The sequence below is a fragment of the Rousettus aegyptiacus genome, unplaced genomic scaffold (assembly GCF_014176215.1).
Source record: "Rousettus aegyptiacus isolate mRouAeg1 unplaced genomic scaffold, mRouAeg1.p scaffold_m13_p_11, whole genome shotgun sequence".
Lineage (NCBI taxonomy): Eukaryota > Metazoa > Chordata > Mammalia > Chiroptera > Pteropodidae > Rousettus > Rousettus aegyptiacus.
In genome coordinates, this window is record NW_023416286.1 from 47,747,865 (window position 1) to 47,767,558 (window position 19,694).

Sequence of the window (19,694 nt, forward strand, 5' to 3'; positions counted from 1 at the left end):
CATGAGTGGCAGGACTTTGGCCACTTGACACAAAGGAAGGTGGCCCTGAGGCGGGACCCCTGCAGGGGTCCCAGCCCACACCTGGGATGTGGAGGTGGGGACTAGCCGAGCCAGGGTGCCAGGTATGTCTGGAGGTCTGAGCAGGAGTTTCGTGGGGGCGGTGGGAGAGGGAGGAGCAGCTCAGAGTTCAGGCAGGGAGCAAGCCCATCCAAGCCAGGACGAGGAAACAGACAGCCCTGTGCTTGCAGGTGGGTGGGTCCTGCCGGGTGTCGGCACTCGGGAGAGCTGAGGGGGTGGGAACCAGGTCTTGGCGCTGGGCTTGCCAAGGAGCCTGTGCCCAAGGTCCAATCAGATCCACATCTAAGAAAGCCAGTCTTGGGACTCAAGGACAACAGAGAAAGGAGACAGATACAGCAACAGGAAGACCCCTTAGGAGAGTTGTAATGCACTCATTTAAAGCTGTTTTCAAGAACAGTTTCACATAATGGGGAACATGGGGGAAATTTTTCTGGGCCACCCCCAGCTCTGCCGCACACACGAAGCCCAGTGGGAAGGGGCTCAGGGTCAGTGGTAATGAACCAGGGCTGGTCGCATGGTGGGCACTTCAGAAAACTCCATTTTTACTTTTATAACTCTCTGAAGCAAACATGTTTTATTTTTAAACACCATTCACTTTGCACTACAGAATATAACTTAAAGGTGCCGGAAGGCTCTGGCCAAACTTGGGGACCCAGAAGAGACTCCTGAGTACGCTGGGAAAAAGGGGAAGCCAGGCCCTGGGAGGCAAACGGGGGATTCCGTGGGAGGACGACGGGAGCTCGATCCGGCTAAGACTGACCCAGAGCCATGTGAGGACACGTGTGGCCAGGTTTGGGGGTGTCTGGGGTGCACTTGAGGGAATGTCCTGGTAGTGCCTCGTTCATATTACGTGAGCCCAGGATTGAAGGGGCCGTGGGCCACGACCATCTGCTGCCTCAATAGTCACCAGCCCAGCAAGGCCAACACTAGCACATGGAGGATTCTCTGCTGCTCCCCATCCATCCTGAGTGACACAGAGAGGGTGTTCTCACGTTCTCTGGGGCCCCCACCTTCTCTCCCTGCGACTCTTGCAGGGAGTAAACAGGAGCTCCCTTCCGCAGGCGAACAGGGTTAGGATATGAGCCGAGATGCCCCAGGCAGCTAGTGTGGGGCTGGAATCAGCTGCCTCCTGCTCTCCCTCCTCCGGTCACCTGACCGAAGGATGGAATGGCCCCAGGGGGATCCGCTGGCATCTGGCCACAGCCCTGAAGTCACCGAGGGGGAACAAAGCTGAAAGTCCTGGCGGTCAAAATCTTACACCCAACAGGTGACCGGGGCTCAGAAATATGACAATGATAACAATTTTGATGCTAGTGGCTGTGGAGTCCTGGCTACAATGGACTCTGTCCTAAGCTATTTGCATAATTATCTCCTTCACTCCTTCAAGCATGCTCAGTAGGCAGTGGCATTCACCAGCCTGGACAGGAGCTGAGAGCCGAGTGCCCGTGTGCCTTACTGAGCTCGTCTGCAAAGTGGGGTGATGGGGCCACTCATACAGTTATGAGGATACAATAAACTCGGGGTCAGGCTGCAATGCTGGGGACCCAGGTGAGCCATCGAACGAAGCTATGTACTGGTGAAGATGGGAGGAGCAGACACACAGACGAGCTCCATGTATGTCAGAAAATGTTATGTGAAATAGAGAAGAGATGAGACCGGAAAGCTGACCAAGATTAGGGGATGGGGGGGACCAGGGGGTTATCCCTGAGAACTGATCTTGGGCAAACACCTGGGGGTGCCAGTGGCCCTATAGGAAAAGTGTCACCATTCCCATTTTACAATCAGACTGAGCCCCTTGCCTCAGCTGACAGCAAAGAAGGGGGCCGACCCAGGAGCCAAACCCCGCCTGCTGGCTCCGGAGTAACTTCGTTGGCACACATGGGTCCATGCCAGCTGGCTCCAGTCACATGGTCCCTAATAGGCTACTTGCAGCCTCTCCTGGGCTGCTTGCAGGGTGAGGAGGCACTGGACTGCGGGCCCCTGGTAGAAGTGACCACAGGAGAGGGTGGGTATCCCAGAAAACAGAGAATGTTCTTTGTTTGCAGCATGACTTCCTCCTGAAATGACGGGCCCTGCAGTAGGTCTCACCACAGAACTCGACCAGCAGGGCTGTGGCGTCCACTGGTCACTCGGTGTGGCCTTACCCCTGCTCCTGCCCAGCAGGATGAGATGTGAGGACTTGCCAAAGGTGAATGAAATGTCTTAAAATCACTTTAAAAAATGTCTTCCCCACTTATAAAAGATGCTTTTACAGCTTACAGACTCACACTGAGAACCCTGCTCGGGCCTGCTGGGGTGGACCCAAGGCTGCCCCTCGGCTGTGCCGCTGTGTTCCCGCTCCACGAAACCCTCTAACTCAGAAATATGCACCTGATTCTCGGTGTCTGTGCCCAGTACGCTTGTGTGTGTCTTCATTTATCAGGAGAAAAGAAAAGGTGGTGGCAAGCTGGGATTCCTCCTCAGGAACAAGAACAGTTCTGAGGTCAGGTCTCAACACCAGGCTGGTGAAGTCTTCTCTCCTGCACCCTCTGCAGGCCGCTGCAGGTTCCAGACAGATTCCCTGATTTCAAAGCGTTCCTTCTCGACTATCTAGATTCCCCGCAGTTGATTCTATTCTGGGTCAGGATTCTTGTGTTGCCCTATTCTCAATCCCATCCAAGTTTATATTTCCTCTTTCTCTCTCTGAGTTGTACTCTTTTGGCTAAACATTAACTGTATTTTTCTTCATAGACCTGATTCAAACATTTAAAGACCATCCTAGTCTTGACCCAGACTTCGTCCATATTGTTGCTGTAACCAGGCCAGCTTATCTTTCCTGAGGAGTTGGAGCTTGCTTTCCCTTACCGGTGATTACTAGCAGGTACTAATAGCAAGTACTAGTCTGACACTTGATAACTCGCCAGGAGAGATCCAGGAGAGTGTCTCCACCGGCAGGCATCTTATGTCCTGTCCTGGGCGTGGACGCCCCACAGCAGACCCCGGCTAAGGAGTGACTCCACGTCCAGGACTGAAGGGGTTCTACGGGACTGTCACAGCTAGAACATCTAGGAAAGGTTTCTTCAAGTTGGTTAACCATCTAGAAAAAGGTCTTTTATTCCAGAAAATTTCTAAGGCTCAAATTTGCTTTCAGATAAATTCGAGACACGAAACAGCCAGATGTGCAGACGCAGAGGCAGCTCAGGGCAGGGCTGGTCATTGGCCTGCAGAAAGTCAGAGGTTCCTTCGGTTTCTGGAAGTGGGTGATGGACGGACCGTAGCTTCCGAACGGCCCGTCTGCTGTCTCTTTTTAAATCAAGCTTTTACTTAGAGGTAATCGTGGGCTCACGCGTGGTTGCGGGAAATGATGCGGAGGGATCCTCGTGCCCTCGTTTCCCTCGTGGCGGCATCGCGCCAAACTGCAGCGCATCCTCGAGACGCAAACGTGCTGTCGGTTTACCACCACCCCCTGGTCCTTCCACTCCCCGCCACCTCCTTTTCTTTTAAATCAGGTAGTGTTTATCTGTTGTTGCTGTTGTTGTATTTATGTGGATTGTTATGTCAAAGGGGAAATGACTCGTCGAGGAAGCCGCCGACCTCCCCGGCGTTCTCCGTGTCCTCCACCGTCCTTACACGCCTTCGGTTCCAAGTAAGGGAAATGCCATACTCAGCCGGGCAAACACACCTTTTGAACTGAAGCAGTTTCCGATGTATTTGTAACATCACCTCTGAGGCTGGCCTCTACCCACTGAGACCTGCATTCCGGGTTTCACAGACACTGCCGGTGCTAAAATGGGTTCTGTCACCCGCTCTCCTTCTCCGATGTCTTTCGGTTGAGGCCCCACTGCCTAGCCCCCAAGTCCCAAGCCAGTTGTCCGGGAACCGTCCTTGATGGCTTCTCCCTCCTTCCCCTAGGAAACATTACCTAGCTTGGTCCTCTTCCCCTAAAGTCTTCCCGGTCATCCCCCCATTTCTCCTCTGCTATCGTTGTGGGTCATTATCTGTGACCTGGACAGTCCCAGAGGCTCTAAGTAACTGCTTCCCCACTTCTCGTCTTTCCCCACCTCCACACCATTTCTACACTTCCTTGCCGAAAGGGAAGCCTCATTTCACATTTCTGCTGAAAGCCCTCGGGTCTCTAGCTAAAAGTCAAGTTCTTGGACCAAAATTCCCTACCTGCCTATCTGGCTACTGCTCGGACACTAAGAACCACTTCAATGCTTAGTATTAACACGTGTGTTCCTTTAACTGAGATGTCCCATCCCATTGCATTCAGGTCACCTCTCCTCTGTCATACGGGAACCACCAGATACCACAAACCTCTCCAGGACCAAGAGCTGCCCTGCCCCCTCACCTTTATGGGACCCGAGCTCAGAAGGGATGCTCGGGCCGAAGAGGGAGCCAAGGCTGCCTTGTGAGAGGTTTGGAATTGGCCCTCGGGCTCAAACCCTGTGCAGACAATGTGAGATAAACACAGGTTGAAAGCATTTTCTTTTATCTTGTTCAGAGGTCAAATATAATTTTAAAGTCAGTGCTTTTAAAATCAGAACGTAAGTGAACTTTTTGGTGTTTTACATGCTGATTAACAATGAATATAGATATCCTAATGCAATAAAAAAATAACTGATTAATGAAGTGGCTATGAAATGTTAAGGAGATGGGTACATTAAGTAAGTGTCATGTGCCTCCCCCCAAAAAACAAACAAACAAACAAACATAAAAACAAACCAAGAACACTCTGTAAAAGTTTCATAAAGGAGATCTGGCTGAGAAACTGTCTTCCGAGTCACTATTCTGCTGGCTCAGCTAACTAGTTCAACACTTGCCTTCCTGGGAGTTGTACTTACTTTCAAAATTTACCCTCAAGAGACCAGACTCCACCATTAACAGAGGCCAAGAAGGAGCAGCTAGAGGGTGTCCCAAGCCCTAGGAGGCTCTATCAGACAGGAGCCTGGCTGCCTGTGTGCCTGCCATCCTTGGGACAGACAACTTCAGATGTGTTCATACTTGGCCTGTAGCGTGCAACAACTCAGGTTAGGCATACTGCTAATTTACACACTGGTTTGTAGTAATAAAAAGGTAATACTTCCTCATAAGGAATTGTTTTAAATACAATGAGAAGATTACTAAGGAGTATACCAAAAAAAAAGAAATTTTAAACAATAAATGGTATTCATGGCCTGAAATCTCACAAACAGGCTGAGCACTGTCAAGTAGGCGTGTGGTCGAGACAAGCCAAATCTTGACTTAAAATAAATTATTTCTGATAATTTAAGACATGTGGAGATCTCCTGACTCTGGAATTCATAGCATCCTTCATAGGCCAAGGAGGGCAGCCTGCTACAACCCCAGGTCTGACACAGCTGAAAGACTGGTCGTGAAAAGCAAAAGCCCAATGAATGTTTTAAAATGCAAATTTCAACCTCATTCCAAGCTGCCACATTTAGGATGGCTTTTTTGCCTAATCCATTTACAAAATTTGATAGATTTTTAGAATGCTTAACAACTTCTAATAAAATTTCCAACATTCTAATGAAATCATGCTTTAAAAAAAAATCTGCTTTTTCTTTCTTTTTTTTTCCCCCCTCCACAGAATAAGTACTATAACTGGAAACTGTCTGAAAAGCATTTGCACCATTCAGGAAAATACCCCCTCTCCCAAATAGGGGAATTAGATTACACATGATGTAAACAAAATTAACCAAAGAGGAAGACAGGCTGGCCAGGTTTCTTAGAGGCATATTTAGGGAAGATCTAGGCAAACTCCCGGGTTCACTTTCGGGTTTGGTTCAGACTGCTTCCTAGAGCAAACACATCTCCATCTCAGGTCTCTGCAAGAGAGCAGCACACCCCTCTCTGTGGTCAGCCAGCAGAGGGGGTGGACCCACCTGTCGGACCTTGTTTACTGTCAGATGAATGCCAAGGGTAGCTTCTCAGAGCAGAAAGAAACAGGTTCCAAGAGTCCTGTTTCAGATCAGGCAGCTCAATCATTGATTTATCTCCCTGAACTTGATTAATGTTCCAGACAGGTTATCCATCCCAATTGTTCACAAAGAACATAGAATGATAATTATGGCTTTCTCTTCAGCACCGATCACAGGCCTGGCATATAGTAGACATTCAGTACCTGCTTCTCAATAAATAAATGAACGAATGAATTAAAAAAAACACTTCTTAGGTCCTTGAAATCTTTCGTTAATTCATTTGTTCTTAGCTTAATACAGAAAACAGTTTATTTTTTGGAAAATTGATTCCCCTATAGAAGTCATGGAGAGCACTCTGATCACCTCTTGCAGGCAATCTTAGAAAATAAAGGTTGACTCGCAAGAGGAGACATATTTCACACACATTTTGAATGAAACTGTAAATGGAGTATTTAGTCAGCCTATCGTGTCCTGCCTTGACTGGTCTGGCAATGTGCTCTTTCATACTTCTCTAGGCTCCATATGCAGGAGGATGAGCATTTGTGTTGATTTTACTTAACACCCTCTTTACTTTCTGTTCTTGAAAAAACAATCTCTAGAGATGTAGAAAAAGTAGTTTCCCCGAACCTGACCTTTCTGATGTTGTAGGATTTAGAATAAAAATTCCACAACAGGTTTTTAAACTAGTGTAGCCAACACATTTTATAAATCCTAGTGGTCTTTCAACATAAGACAGTGACAAAGAAAGGTTTTGTTGTTCATGCTACTTTCAGGATGGATAAGGTTTCTCACAAATCTGAACCATGACAAGATTGATAAATTAAAAGGAAAACATTACTGAATTATGACCCCCTTTGCATCTCATACAGAGCCTACAAGTTAAGAAAAGACCTCAGATATTGAGCTTTATCTCCTGCTTGATGTAAAATCTCTGATGAAGGTTTCCACGGAGCCAGCAGCTAATCCAAGTGCGTGACGCACGCTCACGCAAAGCTACTCGCACAGGAAGGGCTTACACACACCTGTTAGAGGCTCAAAGGAACAGGTCCTGACTCCTGCTCCAAGACACCAGATGCAAACATGTGGCTTTCACCACTGCTCTTCCTTTTTGTTCTTTTGTCTATTTTAGATACACATTGTTATAAGAGTAGCACTGCATCCCAGAGGTACTCAACAATCTTTTCTGCTCACCATATAAAATTAGAAAAAAAAAAATGTAGCAGTAGATAAAGAATATACAAAGTATCATGCAACCTGGTGGGAAGTAGCCATACCCACATAGCAAACAGCTATGTGCTGTCAGATGTTACTCATATTTCCTCTGAATCATTACAACTAGGCAGTGCCAGCAAACAGTTACGGAGTGTCCACTTAGCCTGTACACCTCCCCAAGAGGAAGCTTCCCTCTCTCAATTGATTTCCCTGAAACTTTCTTCTACACACTCTCTTAATTCAGAGCAATCCACCTATATTTAGCCCTGCTGATCTTCTCTGAGGAACACAAACATACCGCAAGCAGCCAGATTTCAAATAACTGTGGAAAAGTCTCACATTCGGACAAGTCCCAGCACCCATCTCGGAGAGAACATCTATCAGGACGATGACAACAAGGCAGCGCTGCCGGTGGCAATGCCATCAGCGCTCCCAACATCCGTGTCAGACGTCACACTTTCCTGACACACTCGCCTGCATCTACATTCTTAACGCAACCTCTACCGCATCGTCTTAAACGCCCAGTTCTAATAAACACTTGCATTTGAGCAACACCCCGACTTCAGGCTCCGAGACTCCTACCTGCTTCTGACCGCAGGACACGCGTCCAGCCCACCTCTCCCGGCCTCCTGCTCTTCTGGGCAGAGCAGCTACGCGTTCTGAGATTCAGGACTCAATCCGTGAGGTTCCAGAAAGCCGTTTCACTTCCTCTGTGTTGCCACTCTGACTCAATTTTAATTTACCAGTCAAGTATTTTTAGCCAAATGGGGAAAAAGGGGCACCCAGCTCGTGCCTCCTGGTCTTGTGGGAGCTGTTCTCTGTTGGATTTCCCTGTCACATGAACAGCAGTTCTGAAGGAACCAGGAGGGGAATTTGGACGCTAAGTAAAAAACAGAAGAAAAAGACAGAATCAAAACAGAAACTCTGTTGCCCTGTATTAACTTCAAGCTGGGCAGGCTTGGGAGGACCCTAGGCTGTGTCCTAAGAAGCCCACGCCAGCCCTGTCCTGGGGAGCTGCAGGAGGAACCATGTTCCGTGTAGACAAAAGCATATCTACAAAGTGCTGGAAGGGACAGGCAGAGAGAGAGAGAGAGAGAGAGAGAGAGAGAGAGAGAGAGAGAGAGAGAGAGACCTGCTTTAAAGACTCCAACCAAACCAAACCAGATACCCGGAGACCCCCAGGGGCCGCCCAGGCCACGTGCACCCTTCTAGTGGGCAGCCCTGTACCATCCCTATGGTCCTCTGGGGAGGGGGAGGGGCTGCAGCCCAGAGAGATGGTCTGGTGAGGATAAATCCACTGAAGTGAGCTGACCCACTGCCCAAATGACAGCTGAGCACCTGGGCGCCAAAACCAAAAGCAAGGGCATTGAAGACCGTTCCTGACTCTGTGACCTTAAGTGTCTCAGACCGCTGCGGCATGGCCACGGTTCCAAATCACAGGGACAGGCTGTTCTTGACTCTTGTTTGTGAGGATGAGTGAGCGCGAGAAGGGAGAGCCTTTGAAAAGGCCTTTTCTAGCAGCTGCGGGTGGCTCCGTGGCTTAGTGGCAAAATATAAAGTGATACACTGGCCACAAATGTCTCCGGTTCATGGAGTCCCCCAGCGTCCTTGAGAGGACCCACAAAAGTGTGAGTGGGAGAGATGCAGGGCCCAGGGTCAGGGCGTGGCCGTCTGCTCTGGCTCCTGTCTGCGACACAGAGGAAACTTCTCAGGGACGAGAGTGGCAGTGAGGGGCTCAGCTGGCCTGGGGCTGAAATGACCACGAACTGAAGCCGGCACTGGGCAGGCCACCCAGTGCTCAGACAGCAGCGATGCCTCTCTTTCAAGGGCCTTCCTGTGGAGCTGGGAGGAGCCGGCATCTTTGCTCCAATTTCCCCAGAGACTCATCCCATTCATGTGGTTCCTTCCAAAATTACTTTCTTACCAGTGAAGTATCCCGAAGATAATCGAAATGGGATATTTTCACAGCCCCCAAAAGACCTTTCCATCTGGTCTTGTGTCTTAAGTGCACCTTTCAAATTCTCAGCCTTCTCCTCTGGGAGGTGTGCTCAGTACAAAGTGGACGCCCTGCAGGGGGCGTGGGGGAGACCAGCCTCACTCCAGGATAGAAGAGAGCGCAGTGGCCTCCTCTTCTGGGCCACATCCTCCAGCTGCCAGCCAGCGTTGGACCAAGGCGGGAGAAACCAACACAACTAACTCCTTCAGGCATTTCTGTCAAGTATTTAAGGCTATTCTGTCCAACTGTGGGCTTAGCCCGACCACTGACTTCGGAAGGTAACCTCCACGAAGCTTCAATTTCCCGCAAGGGAAAAGCGTGTTACTGTTTTAAAGATGATGAGGTGGCCACAGATCTCTTGGGCAGAGCCCAGGTTTCTGCACCTGCCCCAAGCTCTGAGGCCAAGTTCATTCCCGCCTTCAGGGTCTACACCCAGGCCAAGAATTCCCATCTGCCAGCCTTCCTCTCTGCTCCAGCCCAGCCACCCTGTCCCTCCCTCCCCGCCCTCCCTCGGGGGTCCACCGCCCAGCCCACCGCCTTCCCTGAATCTTCCCCAATCAGCTGCTGATCCGCCTCCTGTCCTTGGTGTCCTGTCACTACGGTGACAGCAACAGGAGCAGCTGGGAAGCCTGGCCAACCCCGCCGGTCCCCTCAGTTGCACTCTCATGTCACCCGCCAGCCCCACGCCGCTGGCCTGCGTGCGGTGGGTGGCTTCTCTAGGACAAGCCACGTATATCCCGACAACTACTACCTGACCCTCCCGCCTGTCAAATGAATGACCTTGAGATCAGACAGTGCTACGAAGCTTTCTAAATGGCAAAGCTCTAAATCTGATGATGAGATCTCAGCACCAAGGGCCAAATAAAATTGTGAGGAAATATCCAAAGGCTCCTGTATTCACTGCAGCTATGTCTTCCCCAGCAGGACCAGATCCCGGTCACGATGACGGCGGCGGAGTTCTCGCCACAGAGAAGGTGGGATTCGGCCAATATAGGAGCAATGCCCCCTGCTGCACTCCAGAATTCCTGAATTTCATAGTTGAAGGGCAGCACCCCTTCCCAGACAGGAGACTTGCTCAGTCTGCGCACGGTTCTAGGGCTCTGACGGGACTGCACCAGGAAGACCCCCTGGGATTTGTCGCTCCCTGGAAAGCTGACAATGGACACAGCTTTGTGTCATTGCACTGTACTTAATCGTACAAAGCAGCCGATCTTCAAGCCAGTACCAGGCTTGCATCAGTCTTTCGAGGGAAAAATCAATACCACGTAGCTAATGGCTTTTGTTGTGTTTTGCATTTTATATGTGAACCTTCATGTATCGAGCACCCTTAGAGGGAGGTCCAGCTGGTGCTGGTGGAGCATCCCTCTCTCAAGTTCGGATCATCCCTGGAGCTTACACTTGTAAGCCAAAGGGAGATCATTTGCTATTGGTAGCTGATGACATAACTTAGAGACATCCAATGATAACTTTGGGTAAAAGGCTCATTTACTTATAATCGCCGTTCCCTGAGCTATTCCAAATTCCAAGGGGATACAAATTACAGGATTCATAAAGACATCCTCCCTCGTCAACATGAGAACTCTGTAAGAACCATCTCTACACTGCGCAACCCAAGTAACTAGTATATCAAAGCAACGACTATTGAAGCCAGGAGGTCTAACCACTCCCAATACATCTCCTGTGAGTGCCCCAAAGGGATGGTGGTTTATAGGACCCAAGGACTCACCCTCAGCAACAGAGAGCAGCCAGGAGCACCATTCAGAATAAATGTAGTAGCTTTTCATTTCAGACACGGAGATTCTGGTAGCATTTCTGTCCCCCATGGCTGATAAGCAGACAGGGAAACACACTCCCCTGCATTCGGTCCTGCTATCCTCCTGTGGTTACCCATTAGCCATCTTTCACTGAACTTTGTTCCTTAAAATGTGCACGAGGGACCAGCTGACTTTTTACTTTCATTTTTACCCACGAACCAGGATGAGTTATTAAAAGGAGATTATTCCCCTGTAGGCCCGCATCTACTCACTCCACCCTCCGTGTTTACACTCAGACTCCTGGCTGGCCGGCCAGGTGTTGCGAGACAGAAGGTACGAGGGACACCTCTGCCGGCATCGCTTCCCCGCGCTTTTTAACCCGATGATGGGGAAGTCGAACACGGCTGCTACGTCCCGCACCGCCTGGGGACAGGAGTGTATTTGCTAGAAACATTAACTCAGGAGAGAATGACTCCATGTCACTACCTTCTTCTGTCTGACAAAGTCCAATTCTCTGGACACAAGGGACAATTTTCGAGAACAAACAAAGGCGGCGCCTATATTTACTTAAAGGAAGGCGAGCAAAGTGGAGGCGGAGGCCCCATATTGCAATGCCCCTCTCGCCTCTTTTCAGCTTTTCATTCAGTCTGTGTGTCTCTAGCAGGTCTGAGGTGTAAAGCACGAGCCCCCACCTGGACGCCCTCTTTCAGAGCCCGGAGGACTCTTGAGCTCCCTCACGCCACGCCGCGGCCGGTCCTGCCTCGCCCACTACACGATCTGGGCTCTCTGGGGACACTGGGAAAGATTTCCCCTCACTCCGTTCTCAGAGATCAAGGCACTGAACAGAGTCCATAAACTCCACCCAGCAGGTGCCCAGTGACATGCCCCATTATGCACTGGAGTCCCAGCTGCTTAGACAATGGGGCTTGAGGGGCCAGGGGGCTGTGGGGGTACGCCTGCATTTCCAGGGCTCCTTGTGGCTAAGACCCCACAAAGACCAGATGCCTCAGCACCAAGTTCTGTGTCCTCCAGCCTGAGCTACACCTGAGGAAAGAGGGTGTTTGGGGCAAGAAGTAAGAAGCAGTGACTACTACGTTGCCTTTTTACATTAGCTACCAGGAAGCTCAAAGGAAAGTCTGTGCTTACGTGCAGCGATCGACTCACCCAGGTGCCTCGAATGTATTTATTTGCTTCTTTTAATTAATTCTGTTTCTGTTTGCTTGTCCTTGCCAACCTAAAACATGTTTCTAAAAAGAGGAAATTTAAATTCTAAGTGAAACCATCAGTTCGTTGAAACTCCGCTCCTTCAGGTCGTGGGGACTCCGCTGGGGAGTACCAGGCCGCATTCGTGCAGGGAGGTGGGGGACCGCACAGCGCAAGGAGGCTGAAGGGCTGCACGGAGCCACAGTGACCCAGGGCCTCGCACCTCACGAAGCATGAACTGCCCACCGTCCACACTGAGTCCTGACCACCAACGGCCACTAACGGCATCCGAGGAGCACGACCGAGGGAAAGAGGAGCCGCTCAGGTCAGACGGCAGCTCCCTGCTCATCCCTGCGGGGGCCCAGCTGCAACCCCAGCACTGCTGCCTCACGACTCAAAGTGAGGGGACACCTTGGGGTCTTCATTTCAGGGAGAGGATGCCTTGGGGGCCTCCCCCCAAGAGGGCACCTCGGAACACGAGATCCACTTGCCCAGGCCACATGGCTGGCAAGGGGGTGGGGGTGGGGCAGGCTCTGGCCCTGTCTTCACCATCCCCAGGCATCAGGATGATAATTCAGTCCTATCACAGTCAAGGGTCCTCGCTGCAACCCTAAGAGAGCCAGAGCAGAGATCCCCTACGGCCAGGGTGGGTCTGATCAGACAACTCGGAGACCTCCACCTAACCATGGAGAAGGTGGGCTTGGGAGAAGAACGTGAGAGGCAGGAACGGAACCTTCACACCCCTGACATTTGCTGGGTGGGGCCAAGAGTCCACACGTGGCCCCTCATGACCATCCCACTCACTCTGTATTAGGGCAGAAGTCAGTGGGCTTGGTGAGAACGTCGAGACCTTGTTATTTTAACCCTGAATCATTTGCACCGATGCGGCTGAGCTCAAAACCACAACAAAGGAGCAGAAGCAGACATGCTTTGTTTGTGGGCTCTGTCCCCATCCCAAAGGGAAACTGAGGGAGGCTCTTCTGCCCCCAGAGCTGCCAGCCACACCAGAGTCACAAGCTCCATCCTGCTTGGGAAGTTCTGCTGTCAAGGTTTCAACAGGCGAGGCCAGGGAAGGTTTCACACAGGTTTACTGAGCCCGCACTGGGCTTCTCTCTTCTCCCCGGTGTTAACCGGTCAGCCCCAGGCAGTCTGCTCAACCTCCCCAAAATAGAGAGAGGAACCATGGGACCCCCAAACCATGGAGAGGCATGGGGCTGGCTCTAACCTGTTATTTTTGATGTCTTGTGCATTACAGACATAAAGGGCATCTGTCCAGGAACAAATGCCACCCTGTCACCCTAACAATATCTCACAGCATACCTGGGATCACAGAGTCAGCTGCTGCCCCAAGTTCAACAGCAAACCTGTTTCTAGGTCCATGAAGAAGAGAGGGGTGCTCCTGGGAGGAAGGAACAGAGTGAATGACAAGGCTCTTTTCTCCAACTAAATCTTTTTGGAATATCTCTGCTCCTTTGGAAGTCAATTTGTAAAAACATTATTTTGAGACCTGTGAGAATTTCAATTGTGCCATCTGGCTGAGCAAATGCTCAGAGCGCCCATGCCCTTCTTCTAGTAAAAACTGCCATTCAGAGGAGAGAAACTTGCTCAGGGGCTGCCTGCTCCTTGGCAGGTACCTGCCTGCCTGAGCCTGGCGCTCTGACCTCTAGCTGCAGAGGAAGACAGGAGCGTGGACGCCGGGGCAGGATGTGAGATACCTCCACTCCAGTCTCCCACCCGTAGGATGCCTGTCCAGGCAGCAAGCGCGCAGCACACGAGCCTCCTTTGCTGAGTGTGTTCCCCTTACGAAATGCGCTTTCCTCGCGTGCCCCACTGTCATCCCAGCCAAATGGACACTCATGAGTTCAGATTCCTCAGATCCAGAAGACAAGGGAAATCAGATAATCCTAGATCTGAAGTCGAGCTCTAGCAAACACCGCCCAACCCTTCATTTCTGACCTTTTAAAAGAGTCTTGCAAATGGCACACATTGTTTAGTGAAAGAAATACACAGGGAAGTAACTGCCTGCTAAGGAGATACTTGGAGTCTGTCCCCGACACCCTGTGAATGGCACCACCCCATCCCGCCTCACCGGGTTTTGGGCGCCTCGAGGTCCCCCGGCGCCTCCGGGTCGGCAGCCAGAATCGGCGCTTGGGGCTCCCTGTGGCTCCCCGTGCTTCTCCCCTCTCAGCCATCACGTGGGGTCCCACCAGGGACGCGCAGCAGTAGTGGTAGAGGCTTCGATTCTTCAGGATGGGCTCGTGCAAGGGCCGAACGCGGCCCCCGTGCCAGGGCAACGTGGTTTCCACCGCCCCAGGGCACTGAGGATGTAGGCAAGGGCCCCGGGCGCTGCTCTGCACGCTGAGCCCCGCACACGACCTCTAGCGACCTGGGGTTTACCGAGTCCCCAGAAAGAACAACAGAGCGTCAAGTCTGGTCCAGGAGTCTCCAGCCTCCAACTCCTCACTCCGCGGCCTCCAGCTCCTCACTCCGCAATGACCGCCGCCGGCACGGACAGTCCACTCAGGCGGCTCAGAACCTGCCCTCTCCCTAGGCCTGCCTCCTGACACCCGCCCAAGGAGGGCCAGCCCGCCGACACCAAGTCCAGTGACTCTGGCACGTGGCTCTCTACACCTTGCAGGATAGGCAGAGTGGGGAAAATGCCTGTGGTGTCGGAGAAGCACTCCAGCAGAGTGGGGGCAAGGCCACACCCTCTTTGCGAGTTCTGGGCGTTTCCTTCCTTAGAAAGGGGGGCTTCTGCTGGCTGGAGCTCCCATGTCAAGGAGCTGCTCCAACAGCCCAAGCTAAAAACACCTTCCAAGCTAAGGAAGTCTCAAGTTCAAACAAACAACTACAAGGCAGGAGGAAGGGAGGGGAAGCAGCCCCAGGCTTTCTTGAAATAAACTGCAAGTTCCGCCGTCTGTTACTCCTGTCTGCTGTCCAGCCTGGGAGAAAGGAAATGATAACACTGCTGTACTTGGCAAGCTGACACTTTGCACAGGGAGATGCTGAACCCATCGCAGCCCAAAGGCTCCACACCCTGGTGCCCATGCCACTTCCCAGGGCGTGAGTGCTCGGGACTGCCCAGTGACAGCCTGGGCTGCTCCTCTTGTCCCAGGGCTGCTGCCTGCTGTGTGCCAGCTTCACGCTGGGCCCACTTTGGGCTTTGAGATCCTCACCCCTAACTTGCCAGGCAGTCCATTTCAGTGCCTATTCAGAAGGTCACAGAATAAGAACATGACAGAGGTCTATCTGAAAGACCACACTTCACTCCAGTGCACCAAGGCTGCTCTTTTATAAGTCAATATGATTAGAGCAGGCATCTCTGGTTTGCAGCAAGATAATGCACTTACTTAAGTTCAGTCATTCTGGACGCACCTCTCTTCCCATGAGTGTTCGCAGGCTGCAGGGACCCTGCTAGACTGATGTGTCCTTCCCACTGGAGACTGTGAAGCTGAGAGGACAGTCATGGTCCTGGGAATATGTGCCTCCTCAGCTCCTAAGAGGCAGCGGCTCTGGTATCCATTTTCAGCTTTCTACAACACTGTGTATTCCACCCAGTGCTTTCCTTGGTTGTGGAGATATGCACTTTAAGCAGTAAATGTCTCAAAAGCATGAGAACAGGTAGGAGGAGCAGGTGCTGGTCACTCTCACTTTGCTCCACCACCCTGCACTCTTACCTGTTACCTGAGGGTGCAGCCAACTGGCCTCTGAGGCCGCCCCCAAGAACTCAAGGAGTGAGGGTAGTTAGCAACCTGTGCTGCATCCATATGAAGCTCCAAGAGGAAAATCGTGCACAGAGGCTGGAAAGTTACAGGCAACATGTTCTTCACCGAGAAGCAAAGGAAAACCAGGGCTGCGATTCAAAGCATTAGCAGCCGGCGCTGTCAGGCACTTGAGTTTTCGTTTCTGCCCCTTATGTCGGCTTCCAAGCAGAGGCCAGTCCCAACACACAATCAGGAGGAAACAGATGGTGCGTTTGATGAGGCACGTCCAGGACGCAAGTCCTCTTCCCATGACCAGGGAACGAAGCCTTCAACTTGATTCACTCCGCGGGGCCCCAGGAAAGGACATGCCGAAATGTGACTGCTATGCGTCCCCAGAAACAGCCTGCCGCTAGGTGATTACTAACTACCACGAGCCGTATGTCATGTGCTGTTTCTGAAGTTGGCACTGAATTCCTCTGCGTGTCCTTCCCTTCCCCCTTGTGAGTGTTAAGATATGCAGAGAAAATTGTGAGAATTCGGAGTGCCAGGACCATCCCCTGAGCAGCTAGTAAGTCAGAATGTGCGCATGTGCACACATGCAGACGGTTTATGACTGAATGTGCTCTTTCCATTAGGCAGGTCTGGGTTAATCCAATTTCCCCTAAGTATCTAAATATGTCTTAAAGATGTTACTAATTAAAACCTTTTCCAAAAGTCTGTTCTGAGATATGAACCTCACTCACAATCTGTTTGTTTCTTCGCCTTGTAGGTTTGCAGCCTCTGGGTTTGGCGAACATCTTGAAAACTCTGTGGGATTTGCCTAGCAGTCGGTGGGCATGTCCTCCCCTAAGCTGTTTGATAGCTCGTGGGTGAAAAACACACAAAAAGCACTTGAGATCCAAGCTCTCCCTCACACTGCCCTAGGTGTGCTGAGCCAGGCTTGGGGAAGCTAAAGCAACCAGGCCCCTTGACGGGTGGACAGGCTCTTTTTAGACCCCAAGTGTATATTTTATATGATATGGCCTCAAGCTACTTTTAATTTCCTATCAATACATGGCATGATTTTTGGCAGTAAAAGAGTCTTAAATTAATTATGTCAGGAGAGCAGGGAGTTATTTAGTGCTGTCTTAAACCAAAGGAGATGTTAGGTAATTGAATTTTCAATTCTTCTGGGGCTGACACAGGCAGGGAAGCGGCATTCTGCTGAACCCCTGCATTGAGGCTGCTGGCCACACTTGAGGACTCAGGTACAAAAACGCGTCTTCCCAAATAAGCACGTCCAGAAAACAAGACGCGGTGTTCAGTGGAGTTCCGCGAGGCTGGGAAGTGCAGGCGCAGCGTCCTGGCATCTGAAGAGTCGCCGACCCCACCAGGTACGCCTCTCTCCCATGAGCAAGTGCTGCTCCGACGTCTCATTTTATCCTTTTTCTAGGTTTTTCACTGGACCCAGAGCCTGGTGCCCCTGCCCTACTGTGTGTAGATGATTCATTCTCCTTGCTGTCTAGTCTCTCCAGTGCCTGGTAAGCACTGAGGTCCAGAGGCAGCCACACATGTGATGAACCCTCCTGTTGCTCAGTGCCGGGTACCAGCCCTATCGCCTAGCAGTGCTCTCAGCCACCACCTCACAGCCTTACTTGATGACAGTTCCTGAGGGAGCCATATGCTGATCGCTCTTAAATCATTCAACGTGTAATAGGGGTCTTCAAGTCAGATGCTTCTTGTCATTTTCAATGACAATGTCTTCCCTCTAACAAAGACAGAAAGCTCCAGGTACTGGGCAATTAAGATACCCTGTAAAACATTCCGTAGTTCTAAAGTTCTGAGGCCTCTGTAATGCAGGAATAAAACCATAGACAGAGAAACAGGTCTTTATAGAGTCTGGAACTGGTTATTCTTTAAAATGAGCTTTTAAAATAACGGGCTTAATTTTTTTAAAATAAAAGATACATCACAACCAACCAATCACAACAAACTCCAAAGAGTATGCCCAAGTCATAGACATTTAGAAATCTATTAAAACACAGATAACAGATGGCATGGTGGTTTATAGGCTGTATTTGCAATAGTCTTTCACAGATATAGACTGAGATGTGGCTGGGCCAAAATTTAAATGAATCCCTGTGCCAGGAATAAACACGCAGCATGTGAAATGTTCGATTCTACTTTCCTCGTGACAATCTAACACTTACAAAGTGAGGGGATGGTTTGTGTCTAGGGATTGCTCCCACTGAAGCTTCCGGATCCAGGCGGAACCTCACTGTCGTGTTCCACCAGGGCGGACCCGCCTTGTCTTGTTGGGCTGGCCTTGGTTGGGCTGGCACACAGTAGATGCTCCCCTAAGTGTCAGGTGAGTGAATGAGTGAATATGTCCTTGTGAATGAGTAATCCTGCTAATACTAAAGACTGGATTTCAGAAGAGAACACAGTAAAAATTTTAGTCTTTTCAGAATTGATGGAGGCATAAAATTATAAAGCTGAGAAATCATGGAGACCTACCATCTACGTGCATCCCATAACTCCCTGTATTTTGTTATCATACAAATATCAAATGACATGTTTTCCCTTCTTAAGGATTAAGAAATCAAAACACTTAAAAATTTTTTGTCTTTAAAGACAAAGCATCCTTACAAAAGTAAAGTCATATTTTGGGTATTAGTACACCATCCCTAACATCTTGCTAAACATGTCATCAATGAAACTTAATACTAGTTCTTTCCTTCGGTGAATTAAGTGCCACAGCCATGTGGTATGACTGTAATGATGAGGAATTGGTTTTCATGTGTTGGGGACTGGATTCATTTCTTCAACACCATTAATAATGAAATAAAGCAAAAAAAAAACCACCCCAGAACATTTGCTGAAACCCCAATTGAGCAACACAAAAACCATTTAATCTCTAAAATTAAGAAAAAAACACCAACTCTTTTATATTGCCAAACTTACAACTTTAAATTTTCTTGAGAGTCTCCTCCCCCAAATTTGATTTTGTCTCAGTATTTGTGTGTCTTTGGGTTTTGAGCTAGGTATAGCTTCCTCTGAGGAAGAGAAGAAAGCACGCTAATTGAAACTCCTTTCTGAAGAGCTGCGTGCTGAGGCCCAGATCCAGTGGTATTCTCTGTATAATAGCACTACCTTGGAGGAATCCCATCTATGCAGTATGGTCCCGAACACATCCCTTCCTTTCCAAGCCATGTCCTCTCGGACACTTCTTTTTTCTTCGCACATGCTTCATTACTGGGATTGGTAATCAAATCACATAGTTAATAATATGTAATAATGACAATAGCAGCAGCATGTGTAGAGCACATGAACCAGGTACTCACTGAGCTGGTACATGTGTGGCAAGGGCGTCAGTAATCATCTGCTGAGCGTTGCCTGCCTGCTTCTCATATGAATTTAACTCACTTGGTCTTCACATCAACCCTACCAGGTAGGTGCTCTCATAGATACACTTTACAGATGGGGAAACCGAGGCACCACAAGCCAATAAGATGGCAGAGCTCAAGTTTGAACCCACGGCTATGGCTCCAGTCCAGGATTTCAGCCTCTATCTAACACTCACAACTGCTCTTTGCAGTAGTGCTATTATTATCCCCCAAGGCGGAAAACCTCATTCTGAATTTTATCCAAACAGTACTACAAGAACGTTGCTACATTTTAACTTCAGCACCTAATTAGGATTTAAATTTAGGCAACTAGATTTTTGTACGTGTATCAGACCACTGCAATAGCTTATAATGTTTTGAAAGGTACAACAAATATTTCTTTCTCCAAAACCAGAGGTATAAAATGAATGTGACCAGATAAATTCTGTTTATCAGAGATACAGAAGTGCGAAATATTATTT

General features: G+C 49.8%; 1 protein-coding gene across 6 annotated transcripts in view; it reads right to left on the reverse strand.

Moving 5' to 3' along the window:
- The window catches only part of MCF2L (MCF.2 cell line derived transforming sequence like), a 155,810-nt gene that overhangs the window by 82,116 nt on the left and 54,000 nt on the right, over positions 1 to 19,694 (reverse strand). The window contains exon 1 of one of the 6 annotated variants that reach the window (XM_016151912.2): positions 14,233 to 15,981. The exons of 4 other annotated variants lie outside the window; for them this stretch is intronic. In XM_016151912.2, coding sequence (XP_016007398.2) covers positions 14,233 to 14,335 — 103 coding nt within the window. In that variant the 5' untranslated portion in view covers positions 14,336 to 15,981. Of the gene's footprint in view, positions 1 to 10,912; positions 15,982 to 19,694 lie in introns of those variants that run through there. One more of the 6 variants, XM_036228794.1, reaches the window with a different exon arrangement.